The sequence below is a fragment of the Aspergillus eucalypticola genome, assembly GCF_003184535.1.
Source record: "Aspergillus eucalypticola CBS 122712 chromosome Unknown BO83scaffold_20, whole genome shotgun sequence".
Lineage (NCBI taxonomy): Eukaryota > Fungi > Ascomycota > Eurotiomycetes > Eurotiales > Aspergillaceae > Aspergillus > Aspergillus eucalypticola.
Genome location: NW_020290294.1, coordinates 99,391 through 113,193, shown reverse-complemented (window position 1 = coordinate 113,193; position 13,803 = coordinate 99,391). Strand labels below are relative to the sequence as shown.

The 13,803-nt window shown below is 49.7% G+C and overlaps 5 protein-coding genes across 5 annotated transcripts; all 5 read right to left on the bottom strand.

Annotated features, from left to right (window-relative positions):
• Positions 1–857: 857 nt before the first annotated feature.
• Positions 858–1,739, bottom strand: BO83DRAFT_429083 (putative esterase/lipase; the record flags this gene model as incomplete). Its single annotated transcript, XM_025535436.1, has 1 exon — positions 858–1,739. The coding sequence occupies one exon, from the start codon at positions 1,737–1,739 to the stop codon at positions 858–860; it is 882 nt and encodes a 293-aa protein (XP_025385853.1).
• Positions 1,740–2,962: 1,223 nt separating this feature from the next.
• BO83DRAFT_380134 (glycosyltransferase family 69 protein) lies at positions 2,963–4,766 on the bottom strand. Its single transcript, XM_025531681.1, has one exon. The coding sequence runs from the start codon at positions 4,692–4,694 to the stop codon at positions 3,117–3,119; it is 1,578 nt and encodes a 525-aa protein (XP_025385852.1). The 5' UTR covers positions 4,695–4,766; the 3' UTR covers positions 2,963–3,116.
• Positions 4,767–6,825: 2,059 nt separating this feature from the next.
• Positions 6,826–7,353, bottom strand: BO83DRAFT_450202 (uncharacterized protein; the record flags this gene model as incomplete). The annotated part of the gene is made up of 1 exon (XM_025536792.1): positions 6,826–7,353. One exon carries the CDS (start codon positions 7,351–7,353, stop codon positions 6,826–6,828), a length of 528 nt encoding a protein of 175 aa, XP_025385851.1.
• Positions 7,354–8,413: 1,060 nt separating this feature from the next.
• Positions 8,414–8,996, bottom strand: BO83DRAFT_450200 (uncharacterized protein; the record flags this gene model as incomplete). The annotated part of the gene is made up of 1 exon (XM_025536791.1): positions 8,414–8,996. The coding sequence occupies one exon, from the start codon at positions 8,994–8,996 to the stop codon at positions 8,430–8,432; it is 567 nt and encodes a 188-aa protein (XP_025385850.1). The 3' UTR covers positions 8,414–8,429.
• A 773-nt stretch (positions 8,997–9,769) lies between these two features.
• BO83DRAFT_439081 (purine-cytosine permease family protein) lies at positions 9,770–11,809 on the bottom strand. Its single transcript, XM_025536145.1, has 2 exons — positions 11,131–11,809; positions 9,770–11,070 (listed from the first exon to the last, which is right to left on the bottom strand). The coding sequence occupies exons 1-2, from the start codon at positions 11,545–11,547 to the stop codon at positions 9,943–9,945; spliced, it is 1,545 nt and encodes a 514-aa protein (XP_025385849.1). The 5' UTR covers positions 11,548–11,809; the 3' UTR covers positions 9,770–9,942.
• Positions 11,810–13,803: the final 1,994 nt, after the last annotated feature.

The window sequence follows — 13,803 nt, the reverse complement described above, 5'->3', positions numbered from 1 at the left end:
ATCTGCTGCATCCACTATGGGGGGTGGGCTGGTGGTGTGCTTTAGTGTGTATGGGGGATCGTTGCAGAATCAGCACGTTGATTATCGCGGCGTTTTTTTTTTTTTCTTTTACTCAGAAGGTAACTATTTAACCATATCCCCTGTCACCAGAACAGAGAAAAAGGGGGGAAAAAGAAAGGCAAAATAAGTGATAATAGTTATTGTTGAATCTGATACAAAGTGACCAACCAGGCTGTCAGCCATGTTACCCTCAACCTCGGGACTGACTCAGGCACCAGGGCGTGGATACGTTACCCGCGTAATCCTCGTACCTCCTTCCCCATTTTGCCTGGCAAACCGCGGCCGTCACTTCTGAAACAACCCCCCCTCAATCGGGTCATGATGTAGGGTATAGGGTAGGGCCACTGAATGTCAGCCGCCCACCACAGTGACCACACAGCGTCAACCGCGGTTTCAGTCACTGCAACACCATGGCTTAGGGTCAGGAACCGCCGCTTCAGGATCCCACGCGGTCTGTTATAAGGATTGGCATGGCGGCCCACTGTTCCTGAGTTTTTGTTTTTCCAGACCCTTCTCTTCATCACGCTTTTTTCCTGCTCGTCCAGTAACATGCTGATCAATTGAAACCGATGGGGACCGGTAGTTGCTGGGTCGCTTCCTAGTGCCAGACTAGGCAGGAGGGGTGGTGATGGTGGTCTGATGTTTCCATGGATGGCTTGAGTCTTAACCATCCTGATAATTGACCATCTTCACCGCTTTTTACCTCACGCTACACCTTAAGAAAGCGACCGTTGCGATACCGAAAATCACGTTTTGTGTAGATATGTGTCTATGATACATCTCTTGAGACAATACATCTACCTCGACAACATGGCTGCCGCCATGGCATATGTCTTCTCTCTTGCATCCTCCTGCACCGTTCCCGGGCGAGCAGATTTATCCCAGCCGTGATTGCAGCTCTGCATCCGCTGCCGCACCACCTCCTTCCCCGGTTCCTTGGCAATTTTCTCCGCCAGCGCCTCCGCCTCAGGCGCCAAGTTGTCGCAGGCCGCACTGACAATCATCACCCGCGCAGGGAAGCGGTCGGCACTAGCATAGAGCGGCGAGATTCTCGGGTCACGGGTATCATATGCACCATGCGTGTAACACCTGTCAAAAATCTTCGACATGACTGCGGGAATTGCTCTGCCTGAAGTATCCGGTGCGGTCTTCAACGCCGGATCCGTATGCAGGTCCACCACGGGATAGACCGCCACAACGGAGTGGAAGGTGTCTGGCGAGAACAGGTTGGCCGCAGCAGCCAGGGAGAGGTTACCGCCCGCACTGAACCCCGACAAAGAGACACGGCTAAGATCGAATTTCTCGGGCTGTCCCAGAACCCACTTGGCCACATCCTCGGCATCGTTGAGAGCTGCGGGGAAGGGATTCTCGGGTGCTAGGCGGTATTGGACATCGAGGACTGTCCGGTCGGTTTCGCGACTCATCTGGCGACAGAATGCATCGTCGGCTCCATGACGAGGGAGCATGAACCCACTGCCGTGGAAGTTGATCAACACGGGGGTCGGCCCTGTAGATGCAGTTGCATTTCGGTAGACGTGGGCTTTGATAGTCCGTCCTGAATCGCGTGACGGAATCTGATAGACGTCATCTGGCGTAGCTTGCGTGTTTCTCTCGGGGGCGATGAACCGCCTGATCACGAACGCAAGAAATTTGTAGTAAAGGTAAAAGATGGAGAACATTGCGGGGTTGTTTGCCGTTTGCCGAGGAAGACAAAACAGGCACGAAAGGTGAGCTTAGCCAAAAAGCAATTGCAGCACTGCTGTAAGTACTAAGTAGATGCTCAGGAGGAGACAGGGCATGAATACGTAGGAAAGTCGCTCCAATTTAATTTCCCTTCTTATCTCGCTCACTCCACCCGAGGATGACGAAATATTCGCGTGGCTATCGCGAGCACCATTTTTGGTCGGTTCCACTGACGGGCCACGATTCCACTAAACACCCATTCCACCAAAAGCTTGGTGCACGACGCGATGCTTTTATGTGTTTCGAGTACCGCTCGGAGAATTTCGCCCAACACCGATCACAAGACTCAACACCTATATAGTAGGACACGCAGACTATCTGCTCTTTGAACTTGTCCTGTGTAACTCGAGGTTTTCCGCGATGTTCCGAACATCCTGGGAGCCGAGGTGCAGGGATTATATTTGTTGTCGTGACTTCTGCCAGGCAGGTAGCAGGAAATGATGCGCTTGTCTGAGACTGGACTCGGACATCCATTTCTAGTAGTCTGAGACATATCCAAAGTTTAAGCATCACTCCACCGATTTGGAATGAAACACGATTTGAGATACTGCTTCATACTTCGGTCATACCTCGGCTAACCCCTGTTCAGTAAATGGAAATGTGGATCGTAGCTAAAACTTATGCTAGTATTGATCACTTTAGAGTTACCCAATCCTGTATGAAGATAATCTGGTGGATGATCCTTTGAAAGAAGGGTATAGTACTAAAATAACGTGACTTTTTTCAGAGGGGACGGTATATCAAGCAGATGAGATTGCAGAGTGGAATAGAGAGAGGAGGTGGTGTCGAACAGTAAGATCGGACTTATCTGAGCTGGTACTGATGCTGTTATAAGGCAACTGAGGGAGGTCACATAATTAGTCACGCGTTAACTGGATACTAAAAACTAGTGCAACAATGCACAGGGTAGCAGGAAACCCGTTTACAGCGGGCAGAAGTTCAGCAGCAGCAGCAGCAGCAGCAGCAGCAGCAGAGAGAGAGAGAGAGAGACACGGTTGGTTCAGTGGGGGCTCGTTAGTTGCTATACTGTATGTTAGACACTTCATTGGCTGTGTAATGGAATATATGATTTCTTCAGAAATGATTTGCTCAAGGCCGATCTTCGTGTAAAGGCTATGTTATCATCTACACAATAGTCATATGCTTTCAGTTTTGGTTCGACAATGTGACGTAACGATAATCTATTATTTCTAGTGCCTTCTAAATACATCATTAGTAGATCCAGCGCCATGGGTCATCAATAATGGTGAACGCTCGACCAAGATTAAAACTGAAATTGAAGCAACAGACGTTCACAGCCCGAGCAGGCAGACTCAAGACGGCAACGCCGGGACAGGGACAGAGACCCAACCCCCTTCGCCAGTCTCTTCCCGACGAGAAAGAACCTGTAGGTCCCATCTGCCGCAGAATCCATCGTAATTAGCAATCCGTGTCACTTGCGAAAAGGATCCGCCTTCTTTCGAATTATCCCCTCCCCAGACCGTCTCTTGCACTTCTTCGCCGGGAACCTCTGCTCGACGCGGATTATAAACCGGAAGACCAACCGCAGTGCTGGAAAGCCAATGGGCGACAGAATAAAGTCTCTCCACCCGACGAGTAATCTTGAGCCAGCTGAAAGAGCGAGGGTGGTAGGCCACGCGAATGAAGGGGTTCATGTAGATGCCTGAATCTACCTCGCCATCCCTCTCAGCCTGGGCCGCATCTATGGAGGATGAAGAGGGCCAGCTTTGAATATCCGCGTGTATCAAACAACATTCAGACGATTCCCAGAACATATCCTCCTCACCGCGAAATTGCACAGGCACGCGACGTCCGCGGTAATATGTTGGCTGATCCGTATCTGTTGCTGCTGGGATGCCGCGCTGGAAGAACCCAGCATCGAAGGCAACCATTCCTCCCCAGCAACTACGCACCCTGACTGCATCGGTTCCCTGCAGTACATCCGAGCGACTCTGGGCTTTACCCGCAGTGGTGAACCATGGAAAGAATGGCAGTCCCATGCCGTAGCCCTCAAGGTCGCGCGTGGCAAAGGTATCGTAGAACTTGAACGGGTTGATAAAGTCGACCGCACATGCGGCTCGATAGTCCGGGCGGCCGTCGCGGGTATGTGTCGAGAAAAGAAGCTGCAGGGCATCCAGGGGATTGAAGTAGACGTCGTTCAAGAAGAGGAGGCGGTCGAACCGGTGGTTTAGATCATCCAAGGGAAGCAAGGCCCGGTTGCGGACCTCTGCCAGGTAGGCCACACGGCGCACGTGGCTGGATCCATCGGGTAGCGTAACGGTGGGAAAGCCCGTGAAATTAAAATGTTTGTCGTAAACAATGGATTTGTTACAAGGGACTCGATCGCTCAGCGCCGACAATGCCTGCTCGCCAGTTGCATCGCTGTCATTCTCATAGATGCTCAGGAAGACACGGTCCGGCCCGATCATGTCGATCAGATCTAGAAGACTCTGGCCCCACGCGCCGCGCGCCAGAGCCCCAGTCTTGTCATAGAGGCTGACCGCGATGAAAACGGTAGAGTTATGTGGATTTCCCCGGCCTGGGGTTGTGGAGCCTTGGACGGCTGATTGCAAGTCACGGTAGTGAGGAGGCAAGTGAGTATAGGACGGGAATAATGCAAAGGTTGTAACAATTAGGCCAACCAGGATGCAGAACAAAAGGGAAACAACCCTACGGACTGTGAAGGTATCACGAGAATAACGTCGTCGTATGCGCCATTTCGCTGCTCGGGATGTCTGGAACAGAGTGGCTAAGAGACGTCCGACGCGGGAGACTCGAGTACGAGTGGGATACCCATCTATCGAATCGTCCCTCGCCAGTTCAATCTCTTCGGCCTCGTCGAACGAAGTGCGAGCGACGGGCTCGTACCAGGCCCTTGTAAAACGTCCCATGATGAAGCCGGCCACGACAGTGTCGAAGGTTACTCGAGCGGGAGATCTGACAGGGGAATTTGGAAGTCGGAGCCTACCTCATATTTCTTTGGGCGCTTACCTTTGGGCTTACTGTGCAGAACAAACACTTTGCCTTTTCAATATTAGATTCATGTGATTGCCGATCGCTGCATGATACTTGGTCATCTTAAGCTACATGATTTAGTTACTAAGGAATAGTGCTTCTTTCTACCAGTAATCTATAATAAGCAAAAGTACTCACCAACTAGGATTAGTACCGCTGCTAGTATAGTTACTACTGCAGCCGCTAGGGTAAGGCTGAGGCCATAGGCAACGCTATTTTGCGTAATACAGTAATGCTAATAAGAAAACTATAACCCCAGCCGTGGCTATGTTAATGGGGCAGTTCTGTAGTATTTAAGCATGGAAAATATAAGAACAAGGTGGCTGGTGATTTCCTTTGACATTGTAGCACTACCTACTCAGACATTATACCAAGGAGACAGCCTAAAGGCAGCAAAGGCTGTGTGGCCTGATTAGTGATGGATGTAGCCTAAACTAATTATGCTACTAAACGCTGAGAGATTGAAGTGGATCTCTCAACGTGAACGCTGTTAACGTAGGATCGCCTGAGGCGTCCTGGCGTTCGCCGGGAAAGACCCGTCATTTTGCTGTGGGTCTGAACCTTGATTACCCGACAATCGTCCGGCGTGTCTCGTGCGACCACACATTTAATCTGACCAGACCTTTTCTCAACTCTTGGAAAAGCTTAAGCTGACGTGATCTGACCATCAATCTTGATGGCTCTAGCAGCTGTTAGCCTCAAGGCGCACACTGGCCAAATTTGTCTGTAGCACATTAAAGCATCTCAGGAACACACAAGGTACTAGTCGTAACTAAACTCGTCGAGAATGCAGTGATCTCAGCTGTGACATTCTAAAGTGCACTAGCCACTAGGTAGTTAGTACGGAGTATGTCTTACCAGGGCTCTAGTACCTATACTATTCAAAATTTATGGTTAGCGTTGGTGTCATGGCCGCCAGCTTGAGATTGATCCAGACAACCCTTTGCGAATACGAATAGCCACATTCACACAGTCTAGTTCTCAGGTGGTGGTTAGTAGGCTAGATGGTCTAGGGTCTCGAATTCTCAAGCGAAGAATTTTTTTGCTAGCAGCTCATACAACCAGTGGTGCTTATAGTAGGCCTCCGTCCCCAGAAGATCCCTTCGCGAAATGGGCTGCCTTATCTTGCTTCGACCCAATCCTCCTGTATGTATCTGCGTATATATTCTCCCTGGCAAGATACTCGATGACCGGTCGCTAACTAATCCACTTTATGCTGGAAAAAAGGTGACTCTCTAGAGTTTTTAACAGTCGTCATGCTCGGATAAAAGCGGAGTGTAGCCAGACGCAGTCTTCGCTATCATATAGAGGTGGTTTGTGTCGATTACATCCTATATTCCGGAGGTTTTTTCCCAGTTAATGGCATCTCAAGTAACGGCAATCTGTTCACTGGAGGGCTAAGTGGGCTCTTCTACTTGGCTCCCATCAGCCCGGAAAAGATGACTGAAGAGGCTCGTGCTGTCACTGCCTTCTACCATGGTTTGTCATATGCAGACGAGCTCAGCGTTTGCGACCAGGGAGGACAATGGGCCCATCTTTCAAATCTAGCTGGCCCAATACTTGCAGCAGAAAAATTGTTAAGCGGACCTCGCCCGGAGATCTTTGATCGTGTACTGTTCAGTTACCATTGCTGCACAATAGACCCTAAAACCCCACCTTTCTCGTCCAATTACTCCATATCTACCTTGTTCCTCGCTAGGCTATACGACTCAACTCTTGCATCATTTCTTGACTGTATCAAAGCTCTAGACCCGATTTCCATCTTTGGGACCCGTGCTGCTGCCTGGGGAACTTTTTTCCCGCTGGTGACTATACGCCCATCACTCGAATCTTTCACATCCACGACCTCTGATGAACTTATCGGTTCAGGGCATGTGCTCTACGCTTACGTCTAATTACTGCTATAGGAACAAATAGCATTCCAAGCTAACAACAATCATGTCCATTCAAATTTGGCCCACACTCCATAATCTCAATCCTAATCCTCCTGGCTAGAACGCTGCATCTTCACCTCCTTAGATACGGATTATCCAAAGTCCTATCAGCGATCGGAAGATGTCTGACAAGATCACCCAAGGAGGCACCAATACCATGTAGAATATTGCGTTCGTCCATGGTCCTCAAAGTATCATTCCGTCTATACCTTACCAAGGTAATGTTGTGTCCACGAAGCACAGCCCCGAACTTTGGCCAAGCAGCACCGGGGGAGTACACACCACGTCTGAAAATTTCACGTATGAGAGCCATCAACTCATTCTGGTCGGCGTGTTCTGGACCAGAAATAGCCAGAAACACTGGACAACTATAGGTTGTGCTGGTGACAACAAGCATTTCATACTTGACATTGCGGCCAGTGAAGGACGGGTAAGTGTGGTCGCTTGTAATCACTGAGCGCAGGTCATCTTTCTCAAAGCCTGCCTCATCGACATAGCCATGTCCATCGAATCGCTCTACCCATTGTTCTTGAAGTAGACGCGAGAGTAGACTGAGATAGCCGTGATCAGGGGCTGGCGTTTCTAGGATCGGGGTATTCATGGCGGATGATGCTGTATAGTATACAGTATATAGTTGTTGTCTGTGTGTGCGAAATGGATAGAGTCGATGGATTGATGGACGAAGCTTGCAGTTAATACCAGTAAGAGAGCAATTGCCAGTCTGATACACGGAAGACAGCAGACCAGACGAAGGGGTCACAGACCTACTTATATGTCAACTTCCTTCCTCCATGCCAGACGCACGTGCAGAAGAAGCTATTGAGGGTAGCATCGCTGCATCTCTGGATATTTCATATAGCATCCAGTATTATCATACGTACATCTCCGTCGACTACCTCTATCTTATGCTGATTAGCTTCTAGTGTCTGTGCCCCGAGCAGAATAAAATCCAATTCCCTAGACAACGTCTACTAAATAGTTGGAAACAACCCAGAGGGTGTCAGATACATACAAGGTAATATGCACTCTACGTCGTATATCTGTATAGGAATTCTTAGCCTACTTCGAGTGAACCGGAATCAACCTCAGAGATCATCGCGCGGCTCAAGAAAGACTGTGGAATAGCCCTCGCGAGCTGTGCCCTTTCCTGACCAGCACAACACACATCACCAATTAGGAAACAGTCCACTCATTCAGTAGTACTTCAACCTTAATGAGTACTCTCCCCCACAACTATGCATTACGAGAAGGAACCGTCTAGGCATCCTGCAAATACAGTTGGAGTATCAGGAGGATTCCATGCCAATGGACATTATTTAGAGTTTGGCTTCTAAGACATCGGTTGGTATGTGACCATGGATGTTTCCCTGTGATCAGTTTCTGACGGTCTCCCAATATTGCTGCAACTGAGTTCGACCTAAATTGGCTTACTGGCTCCTGGGTTCACCTTTTTCTACAGTAGTTGGTAGAACTGCAAAACCATCCACTTATCCAGTAAGTATCAATCCTACACATGTAAGTAGGAATTATCCAGGTTGAGTACAAACACATACTCTACATCTACACATCCTCGTCACTACATCTACACGTAGCCTCTGAAGCAATGTAAACAACTATGAATTCACACCCAGCACACAGATCCGAAGCATCCCGAAAATCCCCCAAATCGTAGTACTATCAATCCGTCCCCAATTCATCCGGGATCTGAAACTCCTCAACAATCCCATCCAAAAGACGTATGATCCTCCCCCAGAGAATATCATGCACAGTCTCCCCCTCAAACTCCACCTGTTGTGCACCAGATTCGGGATCCACTTTGAAGACACATATTTCCTGCCCATAAACAACAGCCCCATACTGCGGCCACCCATCACGAGGCTTGTTCCTCTTGTCCGCGAACAAAGATCGTAGCTTAGTTCCCAGTAAACCACATACTACCTCAACGCGCTCTTGAGCCCAGTCGGGAGCCTGCCCGTCAGCTGATAGTAATGTATCGGGTGCCTCACACCCAACGGCAACAAACACCGGTCCATATTTTCTGCTGCACATGATAATATTTGCGTTATAGAGGTCGCCCGGGAGCTTTGGACTTGGCTGGAGCCAGTAGTGTTGTGTGCTTAGCACGTTCAAGTCGCCGCGCTTGAACCCGCGCTTGGTGACATTTCCGTGTTCGTCGACTTTTTCCTCGAACGAGCGTTTGAGGGTGTCGGCGAAGTTGAGGATGTTGTATGTCTGGACGCTCATTGTGGTTGTGGGTGTGAGTGTTCAATTGGGGAGCTGTAATGATCGGGCAGATCGGTAGTAGTATCTAGCACTGCGAGAAGACCTAGTTTGATGGTAATTATATCGAGGCAAGCAAGAGACTGAGAGAAGAAGTTCTCCCGGTCTTTATAAGGTTTTTTTTTCTTTGTCTCCCTCAGCACGCGCAAGAGCTGTCATCGTGGATGGCCCGCCGTTCATCTGGGCATAAACCATCCTATCCAATATTTCATAAGAGACTCTTTCGCTACTTTCCATCTAAAAACTGCCCAGGACGATAGGACAGCAGGGAGTCTAGGTGGGTATCTTCTTCATTGCGCATGTAATTTATGTTTAAGACGGATTGATGCCCTTGAGACATTATTTTCTTTGCGGACAACCGAGGCGATGAGGCGTAATTGAGCCGTGCAGCAACAACAGCGGCACATACCTCACGAATGGTGGGTTTAACCTCATTCATTATCACAATTATAATACTCACACCCATACCTCATTTTCACATTCCAAAAAAAAAAAAAAAAAAAAAAAAAAAAAAAAAAAAAAAAAACAGGAACACAGCCAACTAATTATCAGCAAAAGGAGACTAATCATCCCCGCCAGCGGACTTGGGATCTTCCGTTCACATTCATCAAACACTTTGCCATAGTGAATTTGGATAATGTCTGACTACAAAATGTGTGATGCATCCAACATGGTCGTAATTCCTTGATGCGCGTCGTTGGAATTATCTTTTTGCTGAACTATCTTGAATTGAAATTGGTATATTGATATTTTTGCTCATAGCATAACACATTATCTAGTGCGGAAGAATCCGTTATATAGCATTGATTAGGCATACATCTTTATCGTCCCTCATGTCTCAAACAGAAGGACACAGGCTTCCCATAACCTCTATTCTTTTTATTTTTCTCCGGGACAAGGCAGAGTTCATTTACCGACCAATCTTCTGCAGCTCCAACCACCGCAGAGGCGGGAACACCAGCATCGCCCAAGACACACCCACCCAAATACCCAGGTCCGCGCCGTCCGAACCAACCATCCTGGCAATCGGACCAACATACCATATTTGGTCCATGCAGACGATCGCACCCGCCCAGCCGATCAGGAACGCAGCCAGAGCAGCAAGACCCAGGGGCAACTTGGACCGGTCAGCCCAAGCATCCCAGTCGAAACCACGGGTGCGGCGGAAGATGAGGTGTTCCTCCAAAGCGATGGTCAAATAGATGGTCACCCAGTAACCCATCAGGGCAAGGAAGTTCTCGAAGATATCGTAGAGGTGGTTCCGGCCACCCAGGGCGCAAGCAGTGTAGATGATCACACAAATACAGGAGAGGAACCATCTGGGAAGGCTGCCAAGGTGACGGCCCATGATCTGGAAGCCCAGGGTGGCAGAGTAGGTTCCAGGAATGTTGTTGGCAATCAGACCCAGGGCGACGAGAACGCCCAGGAACTTGCCAAATCCGCCGAGACCGTCATATCCAGCGATGATGAGAGCTCCAGCAGAAGTGTCGTAGGCCTCCGCCCAGGATGGGTTCGTTAGTGTGCCACTAGCGAGGCCGACGCCCATAACGTTGGCAAAAGAGAGGGCAAGACCGACACCGAAGAGGGTCAGGGTGAAGGTCTTCCATTTCGAGGTGGAGGGAGGGAAGTAGACGAAAAAGTCGGCGCCAGCAGGGGCCCAGGCAATGGAACTGGAGAGACAGAGCGAGAAGAAGGTGAGACGGTTGGCGTTGACGGTCTCGGTGTCGCCAGTAGTGGTGATGTTGGTGTCGAATTTCGGGCCGGCACTGCCGACCAAGACGAAGATGGCGATGAGTTGAGGCACCCAGGCCCATCGCTCGTACACGTGGAAAGGCGCCATACCAAAGACCACAACGATCCACGTGATGATGGCGATGATGATAATTCCCACCACCACCGTCATGCCACCATCGGCAACAGCGGACAGCACCTGGCCACCCACAAGGCAGTCGATCATTCCATAGCCCAACATGATGATAATGTTCAAAAGACAAGCGATCTTACTCGGGTAGTAGCCCATGAAATATCTTGCGATGACCTATTAAGGCTTTTGGTTAGCACGACTTGACGTTTTCCAAAAAGGTGGCATGTTGCTTACCATTGTTCGATTACCACTCTGCGGTCCAAACGTTCCCATATACGCCACACCAGCCGCACCAAGGAAAGCACCAAACACCGCACAGAGCGCCGAGTCAACGAAACTCAGAGAATAGTCCAGAGGCCCATACATTCCGACCGCGATGTTGTTAGCGGTGATGTTGGTACTAAACCAAAGCAAAGCCATTTGCATATAATTGGATGCTGAGGCAGCGTGGCGCTCAGACTCTGGGACACGCTCGATACCGCGGCTTTCGAGGAATTTGATGGATTGAATACGAGCGTTGAGCCTCGTCCAGGCATTCCCTGAAGAAGGGTAGGAGGCCATTTCTTTTCCGGTTTCCGAGGGAGACGAGACCGATTCTACGGCTGGAGCGGCGCGGTGGCCCTTCTCCTCGTCGCGCATGGTATCAGCCATGCTGGATATAGTAATAAAGGGTCTGCGAGCTGGCGCAGGAGGGGATCCTCGGTTGGTGCAAAAGACGTTGAGGCCGCAAGTTTCAGAAATCGAAACGCAGCCGTTGAAGAGAACGTAGGAGGATTTAATGCAAGCCCAGCTGCATGGCGGGAAAAAAACTCAGGGCCGGATGGGGGATAAAGAGGAGTTTTGCCCCCCTCGCAGTTGGCACTAGAGCAGGGACTAAGCTAAGGTAGAGTTGGATCCGGCGAATATGGGAAGTTGTTGGCGGAGAAAGACTCCTCTGGCTTTTCTGCTCGGGCTTCGCCGTTATTATTTTTTGGGAAATTTTTTGTCTTCGTTTGGCCACAAAAAGTCAGTCACCCGCCAATGACAGGACCCGCGCGGCAGCATCCATGCTTGGCTCAAGCACCCGCAGTGCTTAGCGGTTCAAGCAACGAGATTAATTCATTTCCCTCTTACTCTCCGATCCCGCTGGGCACCCATCTTATTGTAATTAGCCTTGGTGTTCCCTGGGTCATCACCCTTGCCGTGGATGAACCTCAAAGGGTCTGGACATGGGTCATGAAGATTATGCCGCGATCGCTATTCTCATCTGGAAGGCTTATCTCTATTCTTGTCTCCGGCTTTCCCTTTCCAGTTCTCCCGGTTCCTTTTCTGATTTGACGTTGATGAGATGACTAACACTAGGCTGTCTTGGGGTTAGCAAAATGCCCTCATTGGGGACTAATATTCTGCCGGGGTCCCTCCACCGCCCAGGGGCAAATACTATCGAGGGAAATGGGCTGATGGATTCCAGCTAGTTCTAGGCTACAGCATCATCTCCGGTTGCGACGGCGTTTCAGCTACCTATGGTGCAGATTGTATATTAAAAGTCTTGATTGAGTGGAAATTCTATTGACCTGACTCGATATTAAATGGCTCATAGGCAGACTTGACTATGTCTCCAAGCAGTGCATGGCCCGTCCTTATCACGATCCAAGTGGAGCACGTGCCCCGCTCTGCGAAGCGGAAGGTCTAGCCGTCGTTCCGTTCTTTTCCTCCATTGTCGACTGTGAGTGAGAGAGTCTGCCTGGTCCGTTCCTCGCCATGATCCAGCTCCCCACGCCTTTAGTCTGGGTCTCGACACGGTAGCACGGTAACAGTTGCACAGTAGCTCAAAGTCATCCTTCAAACTTTTAGCCTTCCGCCCTCCTTCGTGGCTACATTACGAAACGAATTTGGCCGGAAGACAATTTATACGCCTTGGCTGGACAACTAACGTTGAACTCACCGAGGCTTTTCGGAGATAAGCGTACGAATCTTAAAATGAACGCGTACTCATCGAGTCACCGAGTTTGCACGATGGAATTACCCCTCCGTTGGAGGACCGAAGAAAAGCCTAACTAGGCCAAAGTCTCTTCGGTGTTCCGCAGCTCCGATACTGTCTACTAACGGCACTACATAGCCCAGTCTATCCATCTCCACCTGAGACCAGCTGGCTTCTGCACCGGTGGCCCTTAGGAGTGGAGGATGGCCACGCATTTAATCTATCATTCGGCAAATTCGAGATCCTCGACAGGCCCTCGATTTGCCTTCCATCTCATGGTTCGATCAAAGTGAGGAAAAAGCAGGAGACACAATCGTAAGTGGCAAGCTGGTCTACTCATTCTCATCCATCTGACTGGCTGTCACGGTGGGTGCACAATACGTAGCCGAAGCTTAGTCGGGGGACCCCGGTCATTTCCTGATGAGGTCCATGTTGGAAAGTCGAAACACAAACCCGCTTTCCAAGCGCCGGAGAATTTCCGAATCTATGATGTTTTCCAGCCTTGTGGCTGGCGCTATTTGAGGGACATGATCAAGGACCTCACGACTAGAGTAGCTCTGTTCCACGTTTGGAAAACAATATGTGGTGTACTATTGAGTCTATCTACCTTGTGTTCGACGCACGTTGTAATTCGGGTCTCCCGGCTTTGACAAATAGACTTTGTGCAGAATTTTCTAGTTTATGCAGGGATGCAGTCTAGCAAGGATTCGAATCCTGTGATAAATGAAATTATTCAGCGTTGATGGCGCGTTATGCCCCATAACCACTCAGCCGTCCCAATTTACTTCTCGTGCCGCCACCCAAGGGTGAGCGGCCACATGAACCATAGGAAGGAGAAGAGCTAATAGTACTAACTCCTACCCGAGCGATAACTCCAATCCGAAGCCCTAATTAGCTACAGGCTAAGTTTAGCAGGCCCCGGACTTGATAGCCTGCCAGGTTCTAGA

Excerpts from the sequence above, each read along its gene's own strand:
- BO83DRAFT_380134 (XM_025531681.1), bottom strand. The coding sequence starts at position 4,694 with ATGGGACGTTTTACAAGGGCCTGGTACGAGCCCGTCGCTCGCACTTCG.
- BO83DRAFT_439081 (XM_025536145.1), bottom strand. The coding sequence starts at position 11,547 with ATGGCTGATACCATGCGCGACGAGGAGAAGGGCCACCGCGCCGCTCCA. Across the intron at positions 11,071-11,130 it reads AGAGTGGTAATCGAACAATG|GTCATCGCAAGATATTTCAT; the intron begins GTAAGCAACATG and ends AAGCCTTAATAG.